The 13,360-nt window shown below is 51.1% G+C and overlaps 1 protein-coding gene across 7 annotated transcripts in view; it reads left to right on the forward strand.

Annotated features, from left to right (window-relative positions):
* The window catches only part of LOC133134021 (protocadherin alpha-C2-like), a 61,799-nt gene that overhangs the window by 47,604 nt on the left and 835 nt on the right, over positions 1-13,360 (forward strand). For 4 of the 7 annotated variants that reach the window (XM_061250376.1, XM_061250375.1, XM_061250377.1 and 1 more), the window contains exons 2-4: positions 6,548-6,606; positions 7,617-7,702; positions 11,817-13,360. The exon at positions 11,817-13,360 is cut by the window's right edge and continues 835 nt beyond it. In XM_061250376.1, coding sequence (XP_061106360.1) covers positions 6,548-6,606; positions 7,617-7,702; positions 11,817-12,106 — 435 coding nt within the window. In that variant the 3' untranslated portion in view covers positions 12,107-13,360. Of the gene's footprint in view, positions 1-624; positions 3,333-6,547; positions 6,607-7,616; positions 7,703-11,816 lie in introns of those variants that run through there. The other 3 variants (XM_061250374.1, XM_061250372.1, XM_061250373.1) reach the window with 3 other exon arrangements.

The following is a 13,360-nucleotide window of genomic DNA, read 5'->3' on the forward strand; positions in this document are numbered from 1 at the left end:
CTTACCATGTGTGTATGTGTGTGTGTGTGTGTGTGTGTGTGTGTGTCCGCCGCAGTAGCGACGGAACGAAGGAAAATCCTGAGACTGAAACGAACAAAGGAAGCAGGCGATAAACCTCGTGCCTTTGTCCAGTCTGTGACCGAGGGAGGATGAGCCGCGCTTCAGGACGTCTCTTCCTGATTAGAGCCGAGAACGCGCTGTAATGACACGCGCTGTAATGACACATTTCTGTTCACTAGAAACGGGGGAGGGGAGAGCAGCTCATTTTTTGGGGGCGCGCCGCTCAACTGAAAGCGAAAATGAGATTTTACTTAACCTTTTCCCACCTCGATTCGTGAAAGCGATGGATGAACGCAGTTTTTTTATTCGTTTTGTCTCGTTATAATAAAATTACACGTATACCCATAAACACACACGTCGTGACCGAGTAAAGTGAACATGAATTGAAGACTGCTGGGATTGTAGTGTAGCGCGCGTTCGTTGCTCTACATTTTACAGTCGCTGTTCTTTTCTGGTGCTGAAATGCAGAGCCGTCTGTGACCGAGCCGCCCCTCCCCCACAGCGCGAGGGAGGGAGAGAGAGAGAGGGGTGAGAGAGGAGGGGGGGAGACGCGGCACCAGCGGCAAGGAAACACACCCGTCAGCCGCGCGCCGAAGAAAAAAACCCCCAGAACAGACAAAGGAGAGGGGAATGGCGGCGGTGCGGAAGCAGTGTGGGTGTGAAACAGACGGATGGATGCGCGGCTCGCCGTGTTCGGAGCAGGGTGAGGTGTAAAGCCCATTTTAATGTGGTGGCGCGAGGCACGGTAAAGCTGGTTTAGTCCGTCTGCGATGGCTCGTGCAGCGGGATGGAGCAGCATAAAGAACAGCGCGCCTCTTTCCGTTTTGGTGTTTTGGGTGTTTTTATATGCCGGTGGCCTTGCGTCTGCACAGCTCCGCTATTCCGTTACAGAGGAGCTGGAACGCGGAACTGTCGTTGGAGATATCGTGCAGGATCTGGGGTTGGATATTAGAAAGCTGCCCGCCCGTAACATACGGATAGTCTATAACAGCGCGACGCGCTATTTCGATGTCAACCCCAAAAATGGAAAACTGACGGTTAATGAAAGAATCGACCGGGAGTCGCTTTGCGATTTAAGCGCCACCTGCTTTCTGAATTTGGAGGTCGTGGCTGAAAACCCGTCGGAAGCGTTCAGCGTGGAGGTGCAGATACTCGATGCGAATGACAATGCGCCGCAGTTCCCCAGGGACGAATACCAACTGGAAATATCAGAATCCGCTTTGCCGGGGTCGCGCTTTCCCATCGAGAGCGCGCAGGATCAGGACCTGGGATCTAATTCGGTCCGTTTGTACCGGCTGAGCCCGAACGAGCACTTCGCGCTGGACTCCAACAAACCCTCTCTGAATAGCCGCATGATCGAGCTGGTGCTTAAAAAGTCTCTGGACCGCGAGCAGACGGCTTTCCACCGGATAAACCTCACTGCCGCAGACGGAGGCTCTCCCGCCAGAACCGGCACCGCCAAAATATACATCCGGGTCCTGGATTCGAACGACAACGTGCCGGTGTTCGACAGCTCGGTGTACAAGGTGAAACTGTTAGAAAACTCGCCGAAGGACGCGCTGGTGATCAAGCTGAACGCCACAGACCTGGATGCGGGGACGAATGGGGAGGTGGTGTACTCCTTCAGCGGCTACACGCCGGAGCGCGTGCGGCAGGTGTTCAGCATGGACCCCTCCTCGGGCCAGATCCGCGTGCACAGCCAGGTGGACTACGAGGAGACCAGCTCGTACGAGCTGTACGTGCAGGCTCTGGACCGGGGCCCGGGGGCCGTGGCGGCCCACTGTAAGGTGGTGGTGGAGGTTCTGGACGAGAACGACAACGTGCCGGAGATCGTGCTGTCCTCCCTGTCCAGCCCGGTGCGGGAGGACGCGCGGGCCGACACGGTGGTGGCGCTGATCAGCGTGACGGACCGCGACTCCGGGCCCAACAAGCAGGTGAGCCTGGAGATCCCCCCCGGCCTGCCCTTCAGGGTCAAGTCCTTCCGCAACTACTACACCCTGGTGACCTCCGCCTTCCTGGACCGCGAGGAGGTCTCCGCCTACAACGTCACGCTCCGTGCCACCGACTCCGGCCGCCCGCCGCTGTCCTCACAGAAGACCATCCGCGTGGAGGTGGCGGACGTGAACGACAACCCGCCCCGCTTCCAGCAGACGTCCTACACGGTGTACGTGCCGGAGAACAACGCCCCCGGGGCGTGGCTGTGCACCCTGCGCGCCCAGGACGGCGACACCGGGGAGAACGCGCGCGTCACCTACAGCGTGCTGAACGACAACAACCACGGCGTGCCCGTGACGGCGTACGTGTCCGTGAGGCCCGACAGCGGCCAGGCCTACGCCCTGCGCGCCTTCGACTACGAGACTCTGCGGCAGTTCCACTTCCAGGTGAAGGCTCAGGACGGCGGGGTGCCTCCCCTCAGCCGCGTGGCCACCGTGTACCTGTACGTCACCGACCAGAACGACCACGCCCCTGAGGTGTGGGCCCCGCCCCCCAACGGCTCGCGCACCGAGACGCTGCCGCGGCAGGCGGAGGCGGGGCATCTGGTCGCCAAGGTGATGGCGTACGACGCGGACGCCGGGCGCAACGCGTGGTTGGTCTTCGCGCTAGGCCACGCCTCCGACCTGTTCAAGGTGCACGAGCACACGGGCGAGGTGCGCACCACCCGGCGCATTGACGACAACTCCTCCTCCTTCAGCCTGACCGTGCTGGTGAGTGACAGCGGGGCCCCGCCCCTCTCCGCCACCGCCACGCTCAGCATCGCCCTGACCGAGGCCCCGCCCAAGCCGCCGGCCGACCCGCGGAGGGTGGTGCGCCCCCCGCTGCTCTTCTCCAACGTCACGCTGTACCTCATGGTGGCTCTCTGTGCCACCACCTTCGTCTTCCTCCTCACCGTCATGGTGCTGGCCGTGGTGCGCTGCCACACCTATTGTTCCCACGCGCAGTCCTGCTGCCCCTGCTGCGTGTCCCGCAAGGCGGGGCCCCCGGGGGCCGGGGCCGGGGCCACCCCGCAGGCTGGCGGCGGTGTGGTGATGAGGCGGGATCTGAAGGTGGAGCCGCACTACATCGAGGTGCGGGGAAACGGCTCCCTCACCAAGACCTACTGCTACAAGACCTGCCTGACCGCCACGTCCGGCAGCGACACCTTCATGTTCTACAACACGGGCTGCCCGCCGGGGGCCACCATGGGCTCCGACCGCTTCTTCACCGGCTCCAGCGGCCAGATGTTCGTACGGAGACTCAGCATGCCCGACGCCGCTATCCAGGTGTGTGTGTGTGTGTGTGTGTGTGTGAGTGTGTGTGTGTGTGTGTGTGTGTGTGTGTGTGAGTGTGTGTGAGAGAGTGTCTGTGTGTGTGTGTGTGTGTGTGTGTGTGTGTGTGTGTGTGAGTGTGTGTGTGTGTGTGAGTGTGTGTGAGTGTGTGAGAGAGGGTGTGTGTGTGTGTGTGAGTGTGTGTGTGTGTGTGTGTGTGTGTGTGTGTGAGTGTGTGTGTGTGTGTGTGTGTGTGTGTGTGTGAGTGTGTGTGTGTGTGTGTGTGTGTGTGTGTGAGTGTGTGTGTGTGAGTGTGTGTGAGTGTGTGAGTGTGTGTGTGTGTGTGTGTGTGTGTCTGTGTGTGAGTGTGTGTGTGTGTGTGAGTGTGTGTGTGAGTGTGTGTGTGTGTGTGTGTGTGTGTGTGTGAGTGTGTGTGTGTATGAATGGGTGAATGAGAAGCATCAATTGTCCAGCGCATTGGATAAAGGTGCTATATAAATGCCAACCATTTTTTTCTCTAGTGTCTGAGCGTGTGATTGGCCAGTGTACATGGCTCTAGTGTCTGAGCGTGTGATTGGCCAGTGTACATGGCTCTAGTGTCTGAGTGTGTGATTGGCCAGTGTACATGGCTCTAGTGTCTGAGCGTGTGATTGGCCAGTGTACATGGCTCTAGTGTCTGAGTGTGTGATTGGCCAGTGTCCGAGCAGGTCAGCCAATCAGTGGCTTCAGCTGGTCTGTGCCTCCGGTCAGTAATCCTCATTAATCTCAGCATGTTTGACTGATCTGGACATGATTCATCATTAGAACTGTCAGTGAGAGTGGGTATTTGGGCTGAATGGGAGCATGTGTCACTATATGTGTGATTCTGTAACTATCCATTTTTATCACAGTTCTACATGGGATGTACATTAGTTTGAAAATGATTTGACTGTGTTTGTCATTTCAGAAAGTAAATGCTTGTGCTTGATTTTATCTAGAAGCTTCGTTGTTTTTGTGTAAGCTGGTCTGTAAGGTGTAGTAGCTCATGTAGCTGGTCTGTAAGGTGTAGTAGCTCATGTAGCTGGTCTGTAAGGTGTAGTAGCGCATGTAGCTGGTCTGTAAGGTGTAGTAGCTCATGTAGCTGGTCTGTAAGGTGTAGTAGCTCATGTAGCTGGTCTGTAAGGTGTAGTAGCTCATGTAGCTGGTCTGTAAGGTGTAGTAGCGCATGTAGCTGGTCTGTAAGGTGTAGTAGCTCATGTAGCTGGTCTGTAAGGTGTAGTAGCTCATGTAGCTGGTCTGTAAGGTGTAGTAGCTCATGTAGCCGGTCTGTAAGGTGTAGTAGCTCATGTAGCCGGTCTGTAAGGTGTAGTAGCTCATGTAGCTGGTCTGTAAGGTGTAGTAGCTCATGTAGCTGGTCTGTAAGGTGTAGTAGCTCATGTAGCTGGTCTGTAAGGTGTAGTAGCTCATGTAGCCGGTCTGTAAGGTGTAGTAGCTCATGTAGCTGGTCTGTAAGGTGTAGTAGCTCATGTAGCTGGTCTGTAAGGTGTAGTAGCTCATGTAGCTGTTATGTAAGGTGTAGTAGTGCAGATTACTTTTGTTATACTGGTGCAATAAGCTCCTGGTGAGTAAGGTGTAAAAGTTTTATTAAATAATATCCCTGATTATAAGCTGGGCTGGCAGAACTCCAGAGTAATGACGTACAGCACATACCAAGATATTGGTCTCGAATATAAATATCTGAATAAAGTAATAACTGTTATGTACGGTGCAGGGAACCCAGACGCAGACCACAGGATAATCCAAAAGAGTAGTTTTAATGTCCAGTAGTCACAAGCCAAGAGTTCCAGTACACAGCCAAAAAACGAAAAGCAAAAGAATGGTCGAAAAAACAAGCGAGAGGTCAAAAATCACAGGGCGAAGGTACAGCAGGGCAAAAGCAAAGTCGAAGTCAAGGCAAAGGGGTGTCTTTCAAGAATCTCTATAACAAGGCTAACAAACAATCGGCACTTATCAAGATCAACGTTCTGACAACGAGGCATACTGAGACTGAGGTTTAAATACAAGAGGGAAGGTGACAATCTAGGCGGGGCAGAGGAAAAGGTGGGCTAAACAAAATGGACAACAGGTGGGGAAACACAATAGGGTAATAACATAATAACGGGAGGGAGACGAAAACGCAGACTGGATGCACGAAACAAAACATGTAAAACATACGGCTCCGGATTAGGGAGGAGACATTTGCATAGTTAGAAGACGTAGTGATAGTTAGAGACAGGTGCGAACACTTCGCTGAAACTAAACGAGTAATCAGGGATAGCATAGGGAGGCGGAGTTATAGAACAGTGCAGAAATACTAAGAGATAGCGTTAGTGAGTTAGTTACGTGAATATTTCTAAACTACCCAATAAAAGTGATTGTTAGTTAGTTAGTTAGACAGACAGTAAGTGTATTAATCGGATTAGTACTGTACAACACCTAGATTAGTAGTAGTTAATAAGAATCGTGCTTTACAACATTTAACTATCAAGAAAAAGCAGGAAGTAAGAATCGCGAGTGTAGAAAAAATGTTGAACCCCGAAAACTACCGTAACCACCCGAATAGTGGGGCACACAGACAGAGTGACTAGACTGATAAACATTCAGATGTAGACATAACAGGGGAGGACAATAGAGAACTGTAATGGGAAAACATAAACCAGGTACTATGAGAAATTAATGATAAACAAGAATAAACATGAAAACATACAGAACAAATACAGAAACATTACAAATAACGTGTTTTGCTGCTTTGTAATAAAATATATTCTGAATTAATATACAATAAAATGTTTTGTTTTTTGTTTTTTAATGATGAAAAAGGCGTACTGATTATCATGTCGATTAAACAATGACAGAAATGTTGTGATAACCATGTTCCCCAGAGTGATTCAGTCATGTCCTCCCAAATTCAATCACAAGGCAGGCTTTGTTTTTACTCAGAATGCTCTGCCAGTGTGTCATTGGGACAAGGGCTATGATACCAGGGGCTGCAGAAGGAGAAGGTCACTTCCTCTTCCTCCTCTTCCTCCTTTACACAGGTTCATACACAGGAAGTGCACCATAGTTAATTTACAACAGCATCACTTCTTAATCTACATGGATAACACATTTTCTCTCTCCTTCCCCCCCTTCTCTCTCCCTCCCTCTCTCTCTCCCTCTCTCTCTCCCTCCCTCTCTCTCTCCCTCTCTCTCTCTGTCCCTCTCTCTCTCTGTCCCTCTTGTAGCCGAAGGCTCCTAATGCAGACTGGAGGTACTCTGCCTCTCTGCGAGCAGGAATGCAGAGGTAAGCACTTTCTCCGCTAGATCATGCAGCATTTACATTACATTACATTACATTACATTACATTACATTACATTATTGGCATTTGGCAGACGCTCTTATCCAGAGCGACGTACAGTTGATTAGACTAAGCAGGAGACAATCCTCCCCTGGAGCAATGCAGGGTTAAGGACCTTGCTCAAGGGTCCAACGACTGTGCAGATCTTATAGTGTCACAGTCATGTGCTTTAACCACTATGCTACAGGCCATGCCATTCAGTGTGACTGCAGAGTAGTGGAGCATTAGCATTAGCCCATCTCCAGCCCTGCTCATTCAGTGTGACTGCAGAGTAGTGGAGCATTAGCATTAGCACATCTCCAGCCCTGCTCATTCAGTGTGACTGCAGAGTAGTGGAGCATTAGCATTAGCCCATCTCCAGCCCTGCTCATTCAGTGTGACTGTAGAGTAGTGGAGCATTAGCATTAGTATGTGTAATGATTGGTTAATGATTGTGACTGGGGGGTGTCTGTGACACGTGTGTGGGTGTGTGCAATTGTGATGTGTGTGTGTGTGTGTCTGTGATGTGTGTGTGTGTGTGTGTCTGACATGTGTGTGTGTCTGTGACGTGTGTGTGACGTGTGACTTGCCTACCACTGTCAGAACAGCAGAATCCCTCCCCCTATTTTGACGCAGACTCAAAACCCACCTTTTCAAACTCTACCTTAGTCCTCCCTCCTGATTTCCCCTGCCCCTCCTTTCTGATATCCCTATCCTTGTCTAACCCCCCCCCCCCCAAATAAAATAAATAAAATAAAATAAAATAAAAAATGCACTTCTGATGACAACTATGTTTAGAACAGCATTTCCTGTGTATTTTGCTAGTTTCTGGATGTGATGCTCTGACTTATGGTAGAACCTATGCACTTGTAAGTCGCTTTGGATTAAAAGCGTCTGCCAAATGACTAAAATGTAAATGTAAATGTAAATGTGTGCGTGTGTGTGTGTATGCCTGACGTGTGTGTGTGTGTTGCAGCTCGGTGCATATGGAGGAGTCCTCAGTGATGCAGGGTGCTCAGGGTGTCCTGGTGCAGAACTGGCCCACCGTGTCCAGTGCCACAGGTATGCTGCTTTACCTGAGATACACACCTTGACCTGTGACACTCCTTTACCTGAGATACACACCTTTACCTGTGACACATTTTAACCTGAGATACAGACCTTTACCTGTGACACATTTTAACCTGAGATACACACCTTTACCTGTGACACATTTTAACCTGAGATACACACCTTTACCTGTGACACATTTTAACCTGAGATACACATCTTTACCTGTGGCAATATGTGGAGATCTGCTCCTCACAGCAGGGAGAGGAGTTGATGGAGGTCTGCTCCTCTCAGCAGGGAGGTGATGGAGGTCTGCTCCTCTCAGCAGGGAGGTGATGGAGATCTGCTCCTCTCAGCAGGGAGGTGATGGAGATCTGCTCCTCACAGCAGGGAGGTGATGGAGGTCTGCTCCTCACAGCAGGGAGGTGATGGAGGTCTGCTCCTCACAGCAGGGAGGTGATGGAGGTCTGCTCCTCACAGCAGGGAGGTGATGGAGATCTGCTCCTCTCAGCAGGGAGGTGATGGAGGTCTGCTCCTCTCAGCAGGGAGGTGATGGAGGTCTGCTCCTCTCAGCAGGGAGGTGATGGAGATCTGCTCCTCTCAGCAGGGAGGTGATGGAGGTCTGCTCCTCACAGCAGGGAGGTGATGGAGGTCTGCTCCTCACAGCAGGGAGGTGATGGAGGTCTGCTCCTCACAGCAGGGAGGTGATGGAGGTCTGCTCCTCACAGCAGGGAGGTGATGGAGATCTGCTCCTCTCAGCAGGGAGGTGATGGAGGTCTGCTCCTCACAGCAGGGAGTGATGGAGGTCTGCTCCTCACAGCAGGGAGGTGATGGAAGTCTGCTCCTCTCAGCAGGGAGTGATGGAGGTCTGCTCCTCACAGCAGGGAGGTGATGGAGATCTGCTCCTCTCAGCAGGGAGGTGATGGAGATCTGCTCCTCACAGCAGGGAGTGATGGAGGTCTGCTCCTTACAGCAGGGAGTGATGGAGGTCTGCTCCTCACAGCAGGGAGGTGATGGAGGTCTGCTCCTCACAGCAGGGAGGTGATGGAGGTCTGCTCCTCACAGCAGAGAGGTGATGGAGGTCTGCTCCTCACAGCAGGGAGGTGATGGAGGTCTGCTCCTCACAGCAGGGAGGTGATGGAGGTCTGCTCCTCTCAGCAGGGAGCGGATGTGATGGAGGTCTGCTGCTCACAGCAGGGAGGTGATGGAGGTCTGCTCCTCTCAGCAGGGAGCGGATGTGATGGAGGTCTGCTGCTCACAGCAGGGAGGTGATGGAGGTCTGCTCCACACAGCAGGGAGTGATGGAGCTCTGGCGGGAGGCGGGGGGAGGGACATTACCATGGGAAGAGTAAGGAAGGAAAAAAATCACATCTTAGAGGGAAAGAGAAAGACTGGAGAGGAAATTCAGCAGTGAAGGAGAGAAAGGGAGAGAGAGAGATCTTTGTCCCTGTGGCTGCGCTGTTACTAGGGCAATGCTGTTTGACTTGTTTCCAGGGAAACGCAGTGTGAATGAACAGCTTTGCCTGGGTGTGTGGGGAGCATTGGAGGATGCAGTTTCCACGGAAACCATTCATACCCTTAACAGAGTCTGGCGAGAGAGAGAGAGAGAGAGAGAGAGAGAGAGAGAGAGAGAGAGAGAAGGGGACAGAAGGGGTGACCTATATGTGGCCATTTGGTCCTGGCTAAAGGACACTGATTCAGTTTTAGGATCTGGCTGGGGATCAGGATGAGGATGGCAGGCAGGATGCAGATTTAAGGGGTTGGGTTTCAGGTATTGATCTTCTGCCACGGGGAGAAAATGGAGGCAAACAAGAGCAACCTCAAAAAGACAAAAGCCAATCATGTGTCCAATCAGGAAAGGGACAACAATGCCTGTGAGCTAAAGAGTGTCATTAATGGGCAGTGTGTCTGTGAGCTAAAGAGTGTCAGTAAATGGGCAGTGTGTCTGTGAGCTAAACAGTGTCAGTAAATGAGCAGTGTGTCTGTGTGCAGAAGGTTCTCGAGCAGTCCTGCTCTCTCCTGCTGTCGCGGTCACCCTATAAATAGCACAGCCTGCCACACCCCCGACTGCTGCACAGAGCAGCAGCTCAACCCAAATGCACAGTTACATGTCTCAGGTGTCTCCCTGTAGTCTCTGCTTCATGAGAACTGAACTGCACACACCATGGGCATAACCTTTTTAAAATAAAAATGGACACACGGTAGCCATGTTTTATATTACTATTTCAATTTGAGCTCTATTTCTAACCCTTTACGACCTAGGGTGATATGTTTTTCACGATCTCAGTTTACATGTTTACCTAAAACCCCCTCATGCAACCCCTCACTTCATCCACAAGACCCGTCCCTATCAGAAAATGTCAAGCGTAGGCTGGATATGATAATGTGGGGCGTAGGCTGGATATGATACTGTGGGGCGTAGGCTGGATATGATACTGTGGGGCGTAGACTGGATATGATAATGTGGGGCGTAGGCTGGATATGATAATGTGGGGCGTAGGCTGGATATGATAATGTGGGGCGTAGGCTGGATATGATAATGTGGGGCGTAGGCTGGATATGATGATATGGGGCGTAGGCTCATGATAATGTGGGGTGTAGGCTGGATATGATAATGTGGGGCGTAGGCTGGATATGATACTGTGGGGCGTAGACTGGATATGATAATGTGGGGCGTAGGCTGGATATGATAATGTGGGGCGTAGGCTGGATATGATAATGTGGGGCGTAGGCTGGATATGATACTGTGGGGCGTAGACTGGATATGATAATGTGGGGCGTAGGCTCATGATAATGTGGGGCGTAGGCTGGATATGATAATGTGGGGCGTAGGCTGGATATGATAATGTGGGGCGTAGGCTGGATATGATGATGTGGGGCGTAGGCTCATGATAATGTGGGGCGTAGGCTGGATATGATAATGTGGGGCGTAGGCTGGATATGATGATGTGGGGCGTAGGCTCATGATAATGTGGGGCGTAGGCTGTATATGATAATGTGGGGCGTAGGCTGGATATGATAATGTTGAGCGTAGGCTCATGATAATGTGGAGTGTAATGTGTCATTACATTACATTACATTATTGGCATTAGTGTCCAAACTAATTAGGAGGAACTTCATCATGCAGCAATACAATGACCCAAAACACACTGGCAATACAACAAAGGACTCCATTAGAGAAGAAGTGGAAGGTTTTAGATTGGCCAAGTCAATCACCAGACCTTAACCCAGTTGGGCCTGCATTTCACCTCCTGAAGAGGAGATTGAAGGGAAAACCCCTTTGTAACAAATAACAACTGAAAGAGGCTGCAGTAAAAGCCTGGAAAAGCATCACAAAAGAAGAATGCAACTTTGGTGATGTCAATGGGTTGCAGGCTTGACGCCATTATTGCAAGCAAGGGATACGCTACCAAATGCTGCCATTGTGGGGGCGACATGGCTCAGGCGGAAAGAGCAGTCGTCTCATTGGCTCAGGCAGTAAGAGCAGTCGTCTGGCAGTCGGAGGGTTGCCGGTTCGATTCCCGCCCGGGCTGTGTCGAAGTGTCCTTGAGCAAGATACCTAATGCTCCTGACGAGCTAGCTGGTGCCTTGCAGCCAATCACTGTTGGTGTGTATGAATGGGTGAATGAGAAGCATCAATTGTACAAGGCTTTGGATAAAGGCGCTATATAAAAGCCAACCATTTACCATTATGTGTTATTTACTTAAATACTCTCTGTTCCAATACTTTTTCTCACCTAAAAATTGCGTGGTCTTATACCAAAGGTGCTCTAAGTAGTTTAACACATCTATTTGTAAATACCAGGAAATAAAAGCTGAAATTCTGAACTCTTGTCTCGTGATCATCTTTTTATCCCAACCCCAAATGTATTCAGTGTTCTACAAAAACAAAAGAATTGGCCTTGCTGTTCTAATACTGGGGACTGTAGGTTCTGCTCTTTTAAAACATTTCTTCCGAGGGTGCATGGCCCCTGACCCCCCTAGACAGTATTCTGACTGAAGTTGTGCCTTTGCCCCACACGGTGCTAAACTGCACACACACCACACAGGTAACCAGAGCGTGGCTAATCTATTTTCGGTTTTCTTGATGCTTTTGTTTCTACATGACAGTCTCTCTCTCTGTCAGCAGACGAGGGCGGGGAGGTGTCGCCCCCTGCAGGCGCGGGGATGAACAGCTGGAACTTCCGCTACGGGCCGGGCCCTGGGTACCCCCCACAGGCGCTGAAGCCGGGAGACGTGCCCGAAGCCTTCATCATCCCCGGCTCGCCCGCCATCATCTCCATCCGGCAGGACCAGGGCGGCCCGGACGACAAGAGCGACTTCATCACCTTCGGCAAGAAGGAGGAGAAGAAGAAGAAGAAAAAGAAGAAGGGAAAGGAGAAAAAGGAGAAGGAGAGGGACGGGGAGGAGGAGTAACACATGCCTGCTCCCCCACACTGCTCTCCCCCTCCACACCACCGGGGGAGCCAGAGCTCCACAACACCAACATCACCATCAAGCACACGCACGTCCACATATACTCTCATTACATTCTCTCTCTCTCACACACACTCTCTCTCCTCCTCTTTCTCTCACTCACACACTCACATACACACACACACACTCTCCTCCTCTTTCTCTCACTCACACACACACACACACACTCTCTCTCCTCCTCTTTCTCTCACTCACACACTCACATACACACACACACACACACACACTTACACCCTCACCACCCAAATCCAGTCAGACACGTGGTTCTGAAGAACCTGTATACAAAACACCGATTCTGAGTTTTAAAGAAAACTCTAACTCAAAATTGAACACAATTTACCATATGCAGGAAATGGACTCTCTCTCTGTCTTACACACACACAGGTAAAGACAGGGTGGGCCCTGGTTACGGGGTGTGTAACTCACCTGTATGGGCCTGTATGTAAAGTGTAACATGCCTGGAATGATGCTGCTTCTTGTCTTTTTATTTACGTTCACCCTCAGTCTCTCGCTTTTGTTCTGGATATTTGATAGTTGTGTGTAGTACCCCCTCCCACCTTCAGGTGGTAGTACAGAGCGAGTCACCTCTTCCTCTCTCTCTCCCCCGGGAGGGGCCGGGCAGGTACAGGGCTGGGTGTTCTGGTCTAATCATGGCAGCTGTGCTGAGGAGCGTATGATCGTGCGCCCCCTCCTGGCAGGGGCTCAGGACGGGACCAGGCTGGAGAGAGCAGTGAATGCTGGGATGTGTGTTAGAGGAGAGGAGAGGAGAGGAGGATCTGCCCACTCCCAAAATGGCTGAAGCAGTCCTGCTCACTCAGAGAACGGTCATCTAAACTGGTATCTATATGGGAGATATCACTTTACTCCTCACATAACCTGGATGCTCTGGATGAGTCTCTGGCGTGATTGTAATGTACTGTAGTCACTGTTGGTGTAAATAGAGAGAGAAAGAGGTGGACGGATAGGAGGAGAGGAGAGAGAGGAAGGCTCATTTCAATCGCTTATTTGATATGTCCTTATGTCCTTGGTCTTTGCCTAACCCAGAAATCGATCAAGGTCCACCATCTTTAGGGACATTCCAGCCCATTAAAGGCTACTTGAAGAACCTAGGAGGCTCCCAAAGAATTCTTGACGAAGGAAATGAGTACATGCTTCGTGGAAGTATTTTTTGGATCATGTGACATAGAAATGATT

The sequence above is a fragment of the Conger conger genome, chromosome 7 (assembly GCF_963514075.1).
Source record: "Conger conger chromosome 7, fConCon1.1, whole genome shotgun sequence".
NCBI classification, from domain to species: domain Eukaryota; kingdom Metazoa; phylum Chordata; class Actinopteri; order Anguilliformes; family Congridae; genus Conger; species Conger conger.